This window comes from Synchiropus splendidus, chromosome 9 (assembly GCF_027744825.2).
Source record: "Synchiropus splendidus isolate RoL2022-P1 chromosome 9, RoL_Sspl_1.0, whole genome shotgun sequence".
NCBI lineage: Eukaryota > Metazoa > Chordata > Actinopteri > Syngnathiformes > Callionymidae > Synchiropus > Synchiropus splendidus.
In genome coordinates this window covers 8,096,037-8,114,660 of record NC_071342.1, presented here as the reverse complement: position 1 = coordinate 8,114,660, position 18,624 = coordinate 8,096,037, and the positions used below count along the sequence as shown (strand labels likewise).

Here is an 18,624-nt window from a genome sequence, read left to right as displayed (position 1 = left end):
TCTATACTGAGTCTGATGGATGTTATTCGCAGTTCATCCCTTGTAAACACTGTCATGCGTAAACATAAACACAAACATTGAAAAAAAGACAAGGAGAACAGTATTATTGCGAAATCAAAGCTTTTTTTTATTTTTTCAAAAGGCGTCTGAAACAATTGTGGTGGCGTCGTCGCTGCTCTAGCCTCTAAAAGACCCGGAATAACCAAAGTGCTAGGATAATTACATTTCAATGGCTTCACTCTGTTAGTAAGAATTATACATCAAAAAATCTGCTCAGGTGAAAACACATATCAAACAAAATTGATACCATATCAAAGGATCGTCCACCCCCTGATTGACATAGTAGAATAAGAGGGCGAGCACTGTGTTACCCTTTTCTGACCTCCCCTCTGCCCCCCCTTGTCCCCCAAAATGTCCACAGCAACGACATCAGCCATTGCACCAGTAGAACACCACACTTGAACTACATGGGCATCTACTGAAAACCAGTACAAAGATAATTCCTAATGTAAATTGTGCCGATATTGGACACTGCATATACAGACTCTCAAGCCTAAAATATCACACAGTTTCAGAGTAAAACCATTTAAATAACCTTATTGACCAACCAGTGTTTTTCGCCGTACGACATGTTATGTAAACCTACGCTCAAATAAAGTCCCTTAGTGTGAGTAGGTTTTGAAATGAAAGAAAGTAAAATGCCCCAGTTTGTCCTTTAGTACCACAGCAGTCAAAATCAAATTGACACACTGCTAAGATGATTACAAACAGCCTACAGAGTGTACACAGACTCCTACAGCCAAAACACACGACACAGTTAAAGTTTTACAGCAAGTCGTCCATTTACATTCGGATCCTCCCTCTAATTTCACACAGACAGAATGACAGACGAGACATTTGACTCCCGACAACATGTTTCACTCCTGAATACGCGTTTAATGGCATTTTTTGTAATTCTGTTATATAAAATGAGTGATGTAAGGGCTATATGTGTGTCTGGGTAAAGGGTAACAATTCTTCTTCGAATACAGTGTCTGCAAACCTGTAGAAATTGTACTTAAAATAATGTGAACAACATGCTTGAAAATACTCTGAACGCTGCTTACTTTTTTTTTTCTTTTTTTTTTTTTTTTTTTGCAGGGTTAGCTTCATTCCCACTTTGGGAACTGCAGGTGTTTGATTTTTATGGAAATATATCCGTTAAAAATCAAACCAGCTTTGATTTACAAACGTTATACCAGCTCTGATATTGATACAAGAACCTGTGTTACACTCAGATCTTTTAAAACAGCTTTAATAAATTTGGAAAGCACTTGAAAAGGTCCAAAGTGCGTTCGCCTCCCATTTATTCATTTATTTATATATATGTACACACTGAGAGAAAAAAGGCTTTAGTTTTAAAAATAAAATAAAATATCCCAAAAGTATTAATATTCTGACAATAATGGGTTCAAGAAAAACTATAAGGCGAGTGTTGAAGAAGTGTTCCGTCAGTGTTTTTATTGTGTCTACTTCTCTGGCCACCATGTGGACTGAGCTCTTGTGCCATCTTTGGTCCCAGTTGCATCAGTGTGATTTTGGAGTCTTTCGCTTGCTCCTCTAGGTTCTCACAGCACCAGCAGACCGATGGCACCTCTATGGTTTTTCACGCACAACAGGAAGCAGAATCATCGGCACCCAGCCGGCCAATGGGTGAGAGGCTCCCGCTGGGCGACCAGGAGTGTTTGTCATGCTCATGCGAAGGTCTGCAGGGTCGACTCCACTCAGGTGAAAACTATTTGTTTGAAGCAGATAGTTGTGGACTGCACCCAGTGTGAAGTCCGAACGCCGGAACCTTCCAGTTGTCCCTCGACTGGGAACTAATTTGATCCCTGTACATCTGGAAAGACAAGTGACGGCAAAAGAAATATGAATAACATTATCTTTGCTTCTGAGGCTAAAAGGCAGACACATGATGCGGTCCATCAACCAGGCTGTTAAAATCGGTCAGATATTTGCAGCGCTTTCAAGGACTAGTGTAAAAAATAGATCCTAAAATCCAAAACTGAATCTCTCAAGTCTTACATTTGGAGTCATCATAAGAAAACTAACCAAAACATGACATAAAATAGGATTTAGAAGTCGCCCTTCTGTCGTCTCCGGCCAAACCTGATAAACATCTGATGAGGCATAGATCCTGTAATTCCATGACTCGCATCTGTGCACCAAGTCCTAGTCTAGAAATGATGTGTGACGATAACAAGCAACTGCCAAGTCAAATCTGATGCAGCTTTCTTTCACAATGTTTGTTCCTGACACTCCTTGAAAATATATGTTTTTCAGACTGAAATGTGTGACAACCTGTTTCTCATGTTGCAGGTTGTCATGGTGACCTCTGCTGCCATGGAAACTTGTCCTCGCAGCATTTTTTTTACAGATGAGCAGCGCAGCAGGGATTACAAGTCCAGCCACCGGGACAACAAACTCTTTTGGGATGCGACAATGAGGGCTGTGAGTCGAGGCTTTCCCTGACAAAAGATGGAGGGTCACTGTGGTGATATAATGCTGCTGAGTCGAGTATTAGCCATCGCGCCTGGCTCTTTGTTACCAGCACAGAAGCCACAGAATGACACTGATACTTGTCAGTGAGCTGGGCTGGGAAAGTCCAGGCAAACAGCCAGGAAATGATTCACTCACTAATCTCTGCTCTACATACAGACATAAATCAAAAGGCTCACAATCTGTGTCAAGCTACTGATCCAAGTTACTGATTATGATGGCATCATAATGAGTTAAATGATAATTGGCTACTTAAGTGAAAATGACTTCCAATGGTGAAATACAGAGAACATTTTATGCGCAAAATTGTTATATAATAGTGAATTAACATTTTTGAAAACATAAAGACACAGCGACACTCAAACAACGTGGTGCATTATTCACCATACAAACAAAAACCATGAGGATATATATATATATATATATATATATATATATATATATATATATATATATATATAATCACTTTCAGACTGAGAGTAATGAATCCCAGATCTTCACATTGCATATTCTAAAATAGTTAAAATTGTGGAGAACTGAACTTGAAAAATAGTTATAGTTGCAATAATGATCAATGATATGTTATTTATAATGACTAAATTCATGGTGGAAGTTCTCCTCCCAGCAGTAAATGATAATTAAAATAACAATATGATAGTAGCTGGATATGAATGGTCTTCAAGAAACTCATCTGAGAGTAGACAATGAAATGCAGACTAACCTAAACAGTTAAAACACTTAAAAAAATTGAAGTATAGTAATGGCAAAGAAGAGAAAACTATAAACTGGTGAGAGAAACAGGCTAGAGGCTCAACATCATGAAGCTGGAGGCAGAAGGACAATCAAACCGTGGATGACTCAGATGTAACCAGTACCTGGTGGGAAGCAGACATCCAGCTATGAGTGGTGCTTTTTATCTCTTCGCTCTTCCTTCCGCCTGCCGTTTCTGGAGCCGTCCTCTTTCTGGAACAACAAAATGAGAACAGGAATTCAGAACACAAACCTCAACCAACAAGAACCGAAGAAAAAAGCCATTTAAGTCGAGAGATGTTAGTAGACTCTTGATCCACAGGGAAACACAACCGGAGCACAGCGCAACACCTGGACGTCGAACACTGTGAAATAACAGTATTAATAAAACGTGGTTAGTTACTCAGCTGCTGGCTAAAAGACAGCAGCATAGCAGAGCAGCATAATCTACAAAACAACCACACTATAATCACCACGCAATAAAACACAAAGCACCACAGTCTCTTATGATGTTCATTACAATCGTGAATGAAAACATGGAGGAAGAAAAGAGGCCTGGATTTCAGTAACACAAACTTAAAGCTGCAATCGAAACACACTTACGAGGATTAAATGATGCAAAATGCAGTTTTTAAACCACAAAAATATGACAAATTGAGAGGAAAACTGACTCAGTAAGTCCTCAGTTATTAGAATATCTTCAATGGTGTGATCACATTATTAGACACTACTAGATATTTTCCAAAGCAGCTGTAAGTTCTGTTATAGGAACGACAACACAAGTTCCCAACAACCCTGGTCAGTGTCGTTTTCCAACCTCTGGCCCTTCCTCATCTAGAGTTTGTTGAAGGTTGCTGGGCCAGGTTTCCCGCCTGTGGTTCTCCGGCGTGGGAGTGGACCTACGTCGAATGACCTTCCTGATAACCTGTTCGACCCAAAACAACATGAAAGAAAGAAAACATCTGCACACGTCTGGATGAGAAGTGAATGAGGCTGGAACACAGGGCAGAGTGCAAAGAATACATTACTTTTCTGCTGACAAGGTTACCATCCCGGTCCATGTAGTGTTCCTCCGTCACGGACTCTCCAGGGATGTTTTTGGCCTGTTCTCCCTGCAAGTGTATATGTATTACACCAACACCGCACCTCACCAACAGCACACCAGGAACAACAGCAAGGATACCCTCAGAAAGCCAAGCGAGGGAATTGAATTTCAGCAGGAAAAGAAGTGTTTATTTGGGAGAATATTGTTTTCATAAAATTGTCATCACCACTGAAAGGAAAGAGCGGATTAGTGGAAGCAAAAAGCACTTCTTCTAGAGCGAAACCAAACCACAGCAGCCTCTCTCGCCCGCTACCTTCAAAATGAGACGCCGCCTGAAGATTCTGGTGGTTACGGTCTGTTCTTCCTCTGAACCAGAGTCTACACTAACACGCTGCTGGGAAAAAAGGGTCATGGGGAAAAAAAGTCAGGTCAGCTTCACCCGTGTTTGAAAAACATTGTACATCCACTAAACGATATTGAAGTTATGGTCTGGGCAGAACAGGTCCTTGGCACAACCTGCCAACCAAGTGTCAGCTAACTGACATGTTATATGAAGACACAAAAACGAGGCACAAAAACATGAATTTGAAGGTCTTCTCCTTCAAAAAACGCCACAAGTGGTTGATCCTACCTGGACTTTCTTTTCCGACACCAGAGCTCCCTCTTCCTTCCTGCCGTTTAAAGACTCCGACGAGCCGCCCTGAGGTGAAGTCCTTGAGTTGTCACAGTTGTGTCGTGACCTCCCTGATTCGGCCCTCGATGAGGAAGTGATTGAGTCTGTAGAGTTCTCTTGACTGTAATGACAAAAAAAAATGAGGAAATAAAACTAATTCTTGACATAGTTTCAGTTCAATTTCAACTGTAAGTTTTGAAATCAGATAAATAACTAGTTGCTCTATATTAATAATGTATTTATTTTACGTATCAATTATTAGATGGTTACTGATTGAACACGCTTTTTCAAAATGATTTAGTTTAAAAAAAAATGGTAAAATGGCTCTTACTTATTTTTGTGCGTTCCATGCACTTTCAGAAGTTAGATAGTATTAAATGGAGTGGATGTTGCTCCATGTCTCTACGAATGGTCCTGGGACCAACAGTGGCCTGCTAATCCATATTTTATTACCAGTAAAAAATGTATTTAACCACTCCTATGACCACTTTTGAACCCAGACAATACTTCTCACTTTAATGCTACCCTACGAAACAGGGAACATCTGTTCAACGAGCCAAATGAGGTACCTAAAAGGCAGGAGAAGACAAGTGAGTTACAGTATACGGTGGAGTTTAGCAATCTACCTTTCCCGTCTGTTGAGGAGGTCGGAGCTGACGCTGCGCCCTGGCGTTGGTGGCTCGACGTTAGCGCTGGAGGTATCACTATGCCAACCTGAAAGCGAAGACATTTCTTTTTCTGCCTGCTCAATCTTGACCTCTTGAACTTTGGCTTCAGTCTTCTCTTTGTCCTCCTCATTGTCCCCTGAGCCTTCTGCAGTCTTTGTCTCTGATTCTTTCTCCGCCTTCTCTTCATTTGATCCAGTCACTGTCAGACTTGGTTCACTGTGTGCTTCAACAATGGACTCGGGGTCAGTTCCATCACCTGCTAGCTCCTTGACCACTCTGCTATTTTTTTGTTCCTGGAGATTTAAAGTACCATCTGTCAAATCAGTCTTCATTTCATCCTTGCCCAAATCACCTGTTTCTTCCTGGGTTGTTTCAGACAGATGTTCTCCAACCGTGTCTGCTTTAACGTCTTCAGAAAGGCTTTGCTGCACAGCATTTGCTATGCTGACTGTCCCGTGGTTGTCTTCTTCTCCAAGAGAAATGTTTCCCTCAGCCAACTTAGATCTATCTTTCACTACTATCTCACATTTCCTTTCCACCTTCAGAATCAACCCAGGCTCCACCCACTTTTCCACAGACTCCTGTCCCTCAGCCAAATCAGCTGTGACCATCTGAACAACCTTCCCCAAGTCTTCTTTCCTTTTCAAACCTAAATCCACTTGAGGGGGACATTCCTTCAATCCTCCATCTCCGAACTGAGTTCTTTCAGGGGTCGAGAGGGTTATCGATGAAATGGAGGACAATGAAGGGGATGATGTGTAGCAGGCTGTGCCATTGCCCAACCCACAAAATGTGGGGACGGATCGGGATCTGGGCTTCCGGAGCAGTTCCACTTCAAGGCAAGACTTGTCTTCCTCTTCACTCAAAAGTAGCTGATCGTTCAGAGCAATGTGGGGCTTCCTGACCTTCAACAACGAGGGATCGGGAAGTTCAAAGAAGGGGACCGGCAGGTTGAACTCACAGATTCTGGGAGGACTAGTCGGGGGGCTTTCCAGCCCTGCGATACTGGGCACAATCACGGGGCTCCAGGGTGGAGGTTGAGTCGGCGAATTGTCCGACATAGGAGTGAGTGGTTCTGGATGATGGTGCGGTTGGGAAATGGAGGGGTTGGGTGTGACAGGGAGTTCGGGCATCAGGAATTGGGGGTCAGAGCGCAGAGCAGCGGGGGACTGCAGCTCTGCTAGAATGCTCTGATAATCTGTAGATGACAGGATGACAAACGTAGAAACAAACACACGGTGAAGCATGCCACAGTACCACACCCACACACATCTGGACTGTCTGAGACAAAGGCATAAATGTGAAGCTTTTATCCCTATAAACATGTGTGAGCATGTCAGAAGATCTGGTGTGAAGCATAGACCCAAATAACCAGACTATGGTATGATAACCTTTACTTTTCAAAATGGGGTGACCAACGGCCAATTTTGGAAGTAAAACAAAGGATTCCAAAAAGTAGACTGTGGGAGAACATCACAGGTAACGCCTGTCACCCCCATATAGGTACTTTCCCCCCCTGAGTGAAATTGGAGGTTACACTTCAGATTAGGGAATGAATATTACCACTGATACCATGAAACAATTTCTCTTACCCTGTTAAGCCTGCCTATATCTTACCCTCTTATCAATACTATAATTACTGTTTATTGTCAGTTTTAATCCAACACGGCCAAAGGCACTGCAGAGTATCCCAGCTGCATAGGATTCTTCTTGTGTGTTCTCTTTGCCTACTTCGTAAACTCATGAATTCGGATAAATGTGGAATTTATTTGAGACCAAGCCATTTTTAGACTTTCTTCAGCAAGGTAATGCAATTTAAAAGAGATAAATAAATATGTCTATGTGTTTGTTTGTTTTTTCTTTGATAATTTGTTTTGGATTTCTATATCATAAAAAAAAACAACCTTTCTGTTGTTTAACTCAGTACCACATGACATGCTTGTGCGTAGATGCGTGAAAGGAGATAATGAGGTTAGTACTCTGGTTATGAGCAAATAATGAAAGTTAGATCTTCTGCTACAAACTTACACAATAATATAATCAGATGAGAGAGGTTAGATGGAAAAATACAGAGACAAAAACTAAATAAATACTTCCATTGATGAGGTGTCAGTATGGGTCCGAGTGGGAGCAAGAGGGATGGAGGACGAACAAGTGCACCGGCAAGCAGGACACGGAGAAAGAGAGCGCAGAGGAGGGGAGGAGGGACCGGGGCTAGGACAGCGTGAGCCGGAGGGAGAGACGGTGGGGAGGGTCGATGTTGAGAGTGGTGAGACAGGACGGGAGGAAGTTGCCAGCTGGCTGACAGACTCTCTACATGAAGGTGCCCTGCTTGCTGGGAAGGATGGTGACACGGGTATAGTGTAATGCTCATGGGCAACAGGGGAGGGAGCAAGGGTGTGGCAACTGGCTGAGCTTTCAATTGCTGAGTTTGACTGGGAATGATTTGGAATATCAACTGGAGACATATGTATGGACCAATCTGAAGGAGGGATGGGGGAGGCTGGAGGAGCCGAGGGAGGTAATGGGGATGTAATAAGTGGGATTGGGGAAGGTGGATGAGGTGAGTAAGGACGGGTAGGCTGATGGTGATCAGAAGAGGGGCACAGGAGGTTGGAGCATTTATGTGGAAGAGAGAGGAATCTATACTGGTCAAATCGTGCGGCCGGAGCCAAATCCTTGAGGGAAATAGAGGACTCATAACTCGGAGAACGACGAGGAGAGAAAGGGCGATGGTGGAGTGCTGAATTAGGGGTGAGGGGGCTGGGTGGAGGGGTGCAATTTGGTGTTCTGAGAAATGAATTGCGTGTCAGCAGGATGTAAGGAGCCTCTTTACATCCGGGGGTCAGAGGAATAATCACGGACACTACGACAGGATGAAGGGAAGGTGATGCACAAGACAAAAAGAAAAAAGAAATGTGGTGAAAAAAACAGAAAATGATGCTTGCCACAAAAATGATGATGGAAGGATGGGTTTCGATGAGGTGAGCGCACGACAGCAATACTACTCTTGATTTTAAGAGTGGCTACGTGCTGTTGACAGCCAAAGGTTTGGCTGAGGGGTGGCATGGGAGGCAACAGGAGGAAGACAATGGAGTAGCAGTTGCAGCATCAGAGGAGGAAGATAATCTCTCATCTATCCGAGGAAGGCTCAGAGGAACTAGAGGAGGTCTGGGAGATTTAGAACTGAAGCAGTTAAAAAACTTTGACTAAGTGAAACAATTAATAACAGCATGCAAATGATGAGGAACTAGGAAAAAATATAAATCAACAACTCTGTTTCCACTTCCATGTGTCAAAGGTTTTACGTACGAAGACGCATTTCAAACAAAAATCATTCTGCATCTAATACATCTTTATTGAATATCCAGTTCCCTTTCCTTGAAAATGGAAGTTGAAACATTGGAATTGCATTCATATTTTTTTAACACGTGTGACAACTAGAAACACTGCTTGGCCCATTCATAATGACTGCAATTATGCCAAAGTCGACTGACGCACGGTGATGTCACCAGTGCATCAACAATGCTTGGTGCAATCCAATTTTGAGCTGGAAAACTGTCGAGGAGCGATTAACAGTAGGATCCAGTTGTCAGAAGTGACTATCAACTTAACATTTTAAATTACAGTTGCACTGGTAACAGGGAGAGGTAACAGATCAGCTAGAGAAAGCTAAACTTTACCATCAGCCTGATCCCGGAAAACAGCGTGATCATCGGCAAAACATCTTGTGCCTGAAATGTTACCATAATCAAATATGGGGCCCTCCAGTAAAGTCACAATATCCATCCGATTGACTTTGGTCAGGACTGTAGACAAGGCATCCGCTGTGGAGCAAATCATTTTTCCATATTAGGTCCGGTGAAATTGGAAGAACAGGACTGCAATTTATAATTGAAACAAAAAGGGTGAAGCAAACAAAAAAAAACAATTCTGTACTTACTTGTGGCATTTTTCCCTTCCCGGCTAACCCATTTCTTTAGTAGCATAAAGCTCTGTGCAGTCAGAGAGTTGGGATTCTCTAGTCTGATGTGGTTGATCTCATCCACTGTAAAGTTCATCTCCCGTGCCAACTCTGGTATGAAAGAAGAACAGCAACTCAACACTATTAATCACTTAGCTTGAACTGAATATAAAGAAACTTAAAAAAAAATTCTACTGTATGGTTATTCATTTATTTTTTGAGTGACATATACTCAAGCTAATTTAATTCAACAATTGAATACAGCATAACAGCTTTGGGGGGAGACAAACAGATGCAGGAGCTAAAAAAACTGAGCTCTACTAACAATTCAATGAGTAAACAAATGCTAAAACACTTCTTTTGTGGTTTTATTCTAACCTTACGAGGGCCACGTAGGTTCAGCTTTGTTAAGCTTGGAAAAAGTAATGAAATGTTCATTCTCACCTGTCCAACTGAGTCCCAGGTGATCTGCAACTATAGCCATGCGAAGATCTGTTCTCTCACAGGGACTTTGCGGACCTGGAAAAACAGTCACAGCTCAGACACTTGTCCAAATATATACATGTATATTCACACAGTTAAATGTGACTTTCTTTTTGTGGCCATCATTAAAAGTATCAATATTAATTTTGACCTGTTAACATTAGGTTGAGCAAAATTAATATTACTTGCAAATGAGAACAGTGGTTTAAAGACGGCCATAAAAGAAAGTGCAGCGACATTGTGATGAAGAGGAACGTGTGGTGTTCTGCGACTTTGAACCTAAACATTCACCGTGAGAAGAACAAAACAAACCAAAGCATAACATGACTAAAAAGACTACAAGTTCTACATCTCTACAGTGTTAACATTGTGAGAGTCCAACATGCAAAGAGGCAACGTTGTGTACTCTGCTCGTGACAATTACTGGCACACAGAAAACACAGAAAACAAGAGCCAGGTACAGGCCCCAGCACAAACTCAGACTACAAAATCAGTCAGCAGAGTAAAATTGTGTTAGTCTACCAGTCACAACTACTGGCATGCTCGTTATTCTTGACGTAAATTTCTATAAGTGAAGACATCGGGAGAAATCTTGCAACAATACAGAACACAGTACATACAGTAAATGACAATGATTAAATATACAAACAATTTCTATTCTGAAAAACTGAACATAAAGACGACAAAGGCATTCCAGTTGGTACATTTACGATCACAACAACAACATGCAACTAAAGGTGAATATATATCAATATAGAAATGTATTTATAGTGTTAAAGTTTTACAAACTAGGCTTGATCTCTGCGATGGGAGGTGTTCGAGACCCTGTGAGTCCCTGACTGCCCTCCTTCCCACCAGTCCGCCTACTCCTCCTGCTCCTTTCACTGCCAGAGGCCCTGTCCGTCGTCGCCACCTTTGCCCTTACGGACGCGGCCCCGGCCTCAGCCCTCGAACCTCTACCCGACCTGGATGAGCGAGAGGGCTGGGAGGGCTGGGAAGGCTGGGAGGCGTCCGACAGAGAGGTGCTCCGGGAGGTGCTGTCTTCCTCGGACTGCTCTGTCTGCTTCTTTTTCTCCTCGTCTGAGAGGCGGTCCACCAACTTTTCAGTTTCCCCGCTAATTCCTTTAAAGTATTCAATGGTGCGCTTACAAACCTCACTGGGGTTGTCTTGCTTCTCTGTCCTGCACGTTCCCTCACTTGAGACACTGCTGACCTTATGTCTGTCCTTCAGAGGTAGTCTTGTGGGCAACTGTATGGCTGCTCTTTCAGTGTCCAAGGCCCTGGTGGGTTGTGAGCTAACCCGAACTGACACCGGTGGGACAGCTGTGGCATTACTGCAGCTTTTTTTCACATCTTTAATTGGAATTCGGGACCGAGGTTCAACTTTGGCTACTGCCGGCTCTCCTCTCTTTCTGGTCTCAACTTTCACTGACTGTTTGGGTTTCTGCTTGCCTATGGCCGTTCCCTGTGTGTGGAAAGACCATCCTGATGCTTTCACTGGAAGCCTGGATTTAGGCTGCTTGACCTCACTTTCTTTCGCTGATTCAACTTTTGCCTCGGGAACTTCATTGTTTGTTTGTGCCTCTACACTTTCTTCTCCGTCTCTACAGCACAGATTTTCAATTCTGCTAGCTTTTTGGAGAGTTGGCTCAGAGGACGACTGGAGGTTAAACACCACACTGCCACACTGAATGTAGTTAGCCTGAACACTTGATGATTCAAGATTATTATTGTTGTTGCAATTTTCTGATGGGTAGTCTTTTCTTTCTAGTTTTGCCTGCGGGAGCTTTGCACCTTGGCTCTCTAAACACTGACTCTCTATGCTGATGTATTCTGGCACAATCGGACTGTCTGACATATCTGTCTTGTACTCTGAGGCATCCCCTGAATCTTTTTTCACGGTAATAGAAGCAGCTATGCCCATTTTAATTGGGGTACGTAATTTGGTGTCAACTTTAGAAGCTGTAATTGTGCAAGAGGAGGCCGTCTCAACAATGCCTTCACAGTTGGGGGCATCTGTACCAGAATGGCCAGTGTCATTGCGAGGTTGTGAAGGGCTGCCTTTAGTTGTCGCTGCTGCTGGTAGTGTTGGACTGCTGTCTGTGGTGTTGTCTGTACCCTTTACTTTCCCCTCTATTGTTGCCCTCTCCCCTGCCTTTGACTGAGAGGAAATTACCCCCAGGATCTTGCCCCCTTTCCCCTTTTCCCCTGATGAAGGGTCAGAGGAATGCTCACCAATCTGGAAAAACTGAAGCCTCTCTTCAACAAAGTCCCGCTTGCTCATGTCAATAGCACCACTGCGGGTCATCTCAAACATCTTCCCTTCATGGAAAGGGAAGGGGTTAGGCTCACTAGTTGGGGTGCTCTCATCAGTTGGTGTTCGTGCAGGGGTTGTGTCAGGTGTTGTAGCCTGTGATTTGTCTTCCACTGATAAACCAAATGGCTTGGACTCATCGTCTTTTGCTTTGGAGTCGTAAGCCCCTTCATTATCAGTCCCTTTAGTTGACCAGGGGTCAAAGTCAAGCCCTTTGGTGGCTACTGTTTTAAAGGTTGAATTCAGTTCCTCTTCAAGTTGGTATCCAAAATATTTGTCACCAAACGTCTGCCTATCAGGATGTCTTCCTTCAAGGGTATAATCTTTCTCCTCTCCACTGCTTTTGGCAGAAGATGGCTTGCATTTAGTCTTGCTAATGTCCGCACTATCTTCACACTTTTCTTCCTCAATCACCTCGAGCTTGGACTGACTAAATGAGCGGTCAGTTGGTTTTCCATCATTGGAGAGACTGGATGTCTTTGGATCTTCGCTCAAACCATCATCTTCATCCTGAAGATCATAGCCGTCTAAAGAATCGATCTCAGTTGCATCTGTGTCATGAGAAAACTCAGCAGTGGTTGCGATGGAACAGTCAGTAATTGACTGGTCGTTACCATTTTCAAAGTCATCTTCGCCTTTTGTGACACCATTAACACCGCTTTCTTTACCATTTCCATTCTTATCTGCCCTTTTTGGTCTTTGACGTTTGTCTCCTTCTTCTTTGACCTTAAACGTGTATTTTTTTATGGGGATGGGATGGAAGACAGACTCGTCATCACTGGAGTCACTGTTATCCGCTCCTGGGGGAACTGGGGATGGTGGCTGGACCCTAATAATTGGCTCTGCTAGAAGGTGCTTATCATGCTCCTCTTGGAGATTCACTTCCATCATCTCTGTCTCTGCTTCAGATGAGGCACAGGATCCCCTTTTCTTCGACTTCTCTCCCTCCAAAGGAGGAGGTGGTGGAAACTCAATGTAAGCAACTCTTTTCTCCTTTGACTTTTGGCGGTCAACATCCTGTTTCTTCACTATGTTTTCTGCAGTTGGTTTTGACTTTTCCTGTGCAGGTTCCTTGTAGATAAACGTTTTTCCATCCTCATCTTCCGACTCTTCAGGGATAGGGCTCTGCATGCCAGACAGAATGCCTTTTACAGACTCTGGAGTTCTTGAAGCAGCGCTGACCTCCTCAGATGTTGGGGTTTCAGGAGTGACAGGACTTCTGCCTGAGGTGTCCATGAACGTTACTTGTTCTAGAGTGTCATCTTCTGGACTTCCTTGAGGAGACGAGGTCTGCTTTTGCTTAACAGAGTAAAATGCACCCCTAGTCTCATGTACTGTCCTACTCTCATGACTCACAATCTTCTTGTAGGTGCCCAACTGCGCTGAAGCTGTTTCCTTTTCAAACTGCTTTCCTACTTCAATGCTGACATACACAGGTAAGGGTTTTATATCTTTAAAACCCTCCGTAACAACTACAGGACTAACTTGTTCAAGGTACTCTACTTGGTCACTGTCGACACCATTACAGGCTACATTTGATAGACAATGTTCCAATTCTGGTGACTTCCCCAAAGACCCAGAGGTAGATCTATTTGAATCAGGGCTATGCAACAGATTTCTAGCCAAAGTAGGTACATTTGTACCTGACTTGTCATACGATTCAACTGTGGCATTAACTTTTATCGTTGTGGACTTTCGGTTTTCTGGAAAATTAGTTGGCTTTTTTATATGACTTTGTAATTCCGAGTTTTTTTTTAGACCATCATTTATGTTTGGACTTTCTCGGACAACGAACTCTGTGTAAATTATTTTTTTAGTAGTTTCTTGTCTTTGGGGATCCCCATTGTTGACATCCTTGATAGACTCATAAACAGGAGGTGATTGTCTAGGTGACGAGGGTTTGTAAGTCCCATATCCCCGGTTCTCCCAGGTCTTAAAGAGATTCTTATCCTGGTCTTTACTGCATGCCTGGCTGGAAGGATTTGATTCAATATCCGCAACTCGCCTCTGAACTCCAGGACTGCCAGGAGTTTTTGGAGTACTTGAACCAGCAAAGACTTGGTAAACAGGTAGCTTACTTTCCTGGAGTTTTCTCACCGGTGGATTGGTATTTTGATTGATTTTTTCTTGTCTTTGCGCCTCTTGCTCAAACTTCAGCCTCACTGCACTGACCTTTGAGGAAGACATTTGGAAGGGTTTGGGACCTTCACCCATCCCTCTCTGTGATGTACCGTCCACCTGTTTTTTGGCATCTGAATCACCATATTGCAGTAAAACCCTCCTCTCTGGGCTGCTGGGTAAGCTGGAACATTTTCTATCAGTAGCACTGAACTTGTCTCGGAGTCTTTCTCTGCTCCATTCCTCCCCACTAGTTGCACTTTTATAAACTGACCTCTCCGGACTGCTGTGTGTAGAACTGGGTCCTGATCTTGATTCCCTGAAGTCTGGTCTACGTGATTTCCTCTCTGGCGATGAGAGCTCATCATTGAGCTGCTCTGTTTTATCTCTAAAGAACTGAGACACCTCACTTAGTTTTTCCTCTGCCTCCTTCACTGTTCTGTCAACTCTGTCCTCATACATGACATGTTCTTGGTCCCTGCTGTGCGCTTCATCTGGGACACGCATCCATACAGACTGTTTCGGGCTACCAGGCTCGGACGAATACTGTAGCAGAGTCATCTTGTCATAATTATCATCAGTAGCCATTCTTCCTGATTTGTCAAAGAAATTCCGGGATGACCTAAAAACATACTCCGTCCTTGGCCGTCCTACCTTTCCCTCGCTGTGACTATGTTTGTCGGGTGAGTATAAGTGGGACCTATCTCGAAGGTATTCCTCGGTGTCAGAGTGGGACTGGTCAAATTTTTCAGAGAGTAGCATTTTTTCTGCAAAATTATAAGACTCCCCCCTTAACTCTGATGATCCATCTTCATTGTACTCTACTGATTGCTGGCTTAGAAGCTTTAATCTTTTGTAAGAGTCATCTGCAATAAGCTGAGCCGAACTCGGGCGACTATCCTCCTCCTGTGAAGTGGGTGTGTTAACTGTGGAGGCGTCAAGATACATAGGAAGTGACTCCTCATCATCTTCTTGTCTATTCCCTGAGTAGTAATACATTTCCTTGTCCGAATGATTCTTTGTCTCACGGATAATGACTTCTGTTGGTTCTGATTTGTTTCCTTTCTCAATGTGAACCTCAATTATTCTTTCAACCTTGGGCTTTGAGTTGATGTCCTCTCTTTGTGGTGATTCCTCATTGCCAGATTTGTGTTCAAAAAGTCCAGCTAGTTCCCTAGATGGGTCCTTCCCAGATTGAAATGCCTTCATTATGTCTTGTACAGACATTGTTTCATCGCACCTTTCCGAAGCAGCGTCTTTGCCATGAGGTTTGTGATACACCATCCTCGTAGTTGTTGTAATGTGAGTCTCCTCTTTCAACCTCATACCTTTTCCCATAGCATCTTCATCAGGGCTGACCTTTATTGAGTAGCATTTGTCTTGCTCAGAAGGGGATGCACCTTGATTCATATGCCCTTTAGCATCACATTCAATATATCTGACGGGCTGCGACTCCATCGTTGCCGTTTGTTGATTCTCCTCCGGGGATTCATAACTTCTTATGACATGGACAACTTCGGTTCGTGTTTCTGTTATAACTGGTGGAGCTGGGACGTCTTGAAAAAGAGCCTTTGGGCCCATGCCTTCTGCACTCTGAGGAGCAGATGGTGTCCTTTCACTCCTGGTCTCAAAGCCACTATCAGAGAGTGGACTTTTATCTTGCTCATGAGATATATCATCGGGAGATTCTAGCACAGTGTCCGCTCCAAAAAGCACATCCGCCACTTTGCTGAGCTCTTTGTCAGAAGGCGATGACCGCATTGTAGTTGGAGGCATTTTGAGCTTATGTTCTTGGACTGCCATCGTGGGTTTTAGAACACGTTTTTGCTTTTCCTTGCTTTCTCCTTCTTTCTTAGACTCGTCAAGTTTTTGCTTTGAATCATGCATTTTGGAGAAAGAGCTGCTTCCAACATCGTTGGCCAGGTAGTCAACAACCTTAGAGAGGTTGAAATCTCGATCCGATATTGTTTTTGACTTGGCTTGAGGGACCACCGTCTCATACCTTGGTGGGTAGCTCCAGTTACTGGGAGGCTGTTCAACAGGAACCTTTGAGAAGTGTATATTATCCAACGGACTCCGTGCTATGGAGACCCGACCATCGCGACCTGTTTCTTTAGTTAAGATCTCACTAACTTTCACCAAGTCCTCTTTAACTTTCTCGACAATTCTATACGGCTCATCATCTTCTACTCTAGCCTCCTTGGGAGAGTCTGATTTGAACAGTTTACTTGCAGAAGAATTTGCTTCCGTCTGTAAAATTGCTGACATGCGAATTAAGTCCTCCTTCATTTCAGCCACATCTTTCAGAATCTCCTGGCTGGACGACAGGGGTGACGTTGTGTCAGACTTCAACCCAGCAGCGAAATGGGGGGACTTTATTGGGGAGAGCGTTCGCGCAAAGGAAGATTGCACTTGAGGACTCATTACATTGGGATCTGTCTTCCTGGGGGACAGAAGAGCGGCCGCTGACTTTGACACCTCGGGTAGCTTTTTAAACGGAGGCTCCGGCATCACATTGATAACAGAATAAACAGGGACCGTCATTGTGCTGGACGTCACTGCAGTAGTGTTGTGAGGGGCAGATCTCAAAGAGGCGTACAAGGAACTAGAAGCAGATGATCTGATGGACTGATAAGAGGAGGATGCCGAGGAGGACATGGACTTTAATGTACCGTAACCTGCTGAGCATGAGTTGAATGTTTTTTCAACTTCATCAAAAGCTGCATTCACACTTGTTGTCGCAGCATTGGTCGTTGCTTGTATCCTTTCTTGCAGGCTGCTGGTGAGACTTGGTGTTGGGGATGAGGAGCGATACTGTGATGGAGACAAAGACCCGTTGATGAGAGCTGCAGCACTTGGAGCCGTGTTTGATTTGAGAGGAGATGAAAGTGATGAAAAAAAGTTCCTTGCAGGGCCAGTGACATCAGATGCAAAGGACCGTACAGAGGAGAGGCCGGGGACTGTTTTTATGGGGGAGCAAGATGACGCTGTTCCAGCAGAGCCCCCCATGACAGTTTTGTAAGAGAGAGGGGGGCTGTACATACTTGAGGATTTGGGGGATGTTGGTGGTGTCATGGCTATGGACGCCCTTTCAAGTAAGGGGCTTCCTCCTACAGTTATTGGGGAGGATCGAGCAGACAATCCTGCTGTTCCCTTCATTGAATCTGAGGCGTTTTTTCCTGGTGAGGCAAGGGGGCTGGGGGTAAGTTGTCCTTGGTACTGTGTTTGCTGGACAACAGTTTTTATGGGAGAGGAGATAGTCCTGTAAGACCTGATGGGAGACCCGGCCATGTCACTAACGGATTTAATTGAGGAGACAGGTGATCCGGGAATATTTGTTTTTATGGGGGACGCAGAATTGATGGACCAAAGAGACTTCAGTGGAGAGGCATTGGGTGTGTTGGACGAGGAACTGGAGAGGGAGCCAAATCCAGACTTGGTTTGGCCAGGGACGGCGACAGGAACAGACGACCACGCCTGATAAGATCTCGTTGAAAGGACAGGTTTGTGAGGGTAGCTAGGAGGCTGTGTTCTCTGCGGACTTCGATCAGTTGTTTCTTTAACAAAAACAAATTAAATCAAAAGAAAACAAAATGAACAGAAATTGGAACGTAAAAATAATAGGAAATAAAGCATAAAAACCAGAAAGAGAAATGTGAGTCAGAAACAGCAGAATATTCAAGAACAAGAAAATAATTCAGATACAAAGCAGAAAAAGAGTGCTAATTTCAAAACAAGACATTGTACCCTTTGAAAGAAAATCTGAATTGATGATCACAAAATGCATTGAATCAACAATGGAGCATATGTGGGGAAATGTCTGATATGTGGCGATGTTGTGAAGAAATATTCAACATGAGAAATGAAAGGTGCATTGACTTTTTGGTGTGCTTGATACAGATGCCGTCTTGCAATAGTGTCTTTAACTGCCAGTGTTAATGTTGAAATGTCACTCTTTCAATTAGGTTTTACGCCAGAAAGGACCCCACAAGTGTGAAAAAAAGAAGAAAAAAAATCACATTACTCGTTAGGCCTTGACTGAAAGTTTTAGATTGCACTTCACAGAAAAGA

The 18,624-nt window shown here is 43.6% G+C and overlaps 1 protein-coding gene across 11 annotated transcripts in view; it reads right to left on the bottom strand.

Annotated features, from left to right (window-relative positions):
* Window positions 1-103: 103 nt before the first annotated feature.
* LOC128764979 (ankyrin-3-like) overlaps window positions 104-18,624 on the bottom strand; it is a 75,678-nt gene continuing 57,157 nt past the window's right edge. For 9 of the 11 annotated variants that reach the window (XM_053875317.1, XM_053875318.1, XM_053875319.1 and 6 more), the window contains 11 exons: window positions 10,911-18,110; window positions 10,083-10,157; window positions 9,618-9,749; window positions 9,358-9,501; window positions 5,633-6,872; window positions 4,965-5,127; window positions 4,647-4,727; window positions 4,317-4,400; window positions 4,106-4,213; window positions 3,414-3,501; window positions 104-1,879 (listed from right to left, as the gene is read on the bottom strand). In XM_053875317.1, the coding sequence (XP_053731292.1) occupies window positions 3,436-3,501; window positions 4,106-4,213; window positions 4,317-4,400; window positions 4,647-4,727; window positions 4,965-5,127; window positions 5,633-6,872; window positions 9,358-9,501; window positions 9,618-9,749; window positions 10,083-10,157; window positions 10,911-18,110 (9,293 nt within the window). In that variant the 3' untranslated portion in view covers window positions 104-1,879; window positions 3,414-3,435. The remainder of the gene's footprint in view (window positions 1,880-3,413; window positions 3,502-4,105; window positions 4,214-4,316; window positions 4,401-4,646; window positions 4,728-4,964; window positions 5,128-5,632; window positions 6,873-9,357; window positions 9,502-9,617; window positions 9,750-10,082; window positions 10,158-10,910; window positions 18,111-18,624) is intronic. The other 2 variants (XM_053875326.1, XM_053875328.1) reach the window with 1 other exon arrangement.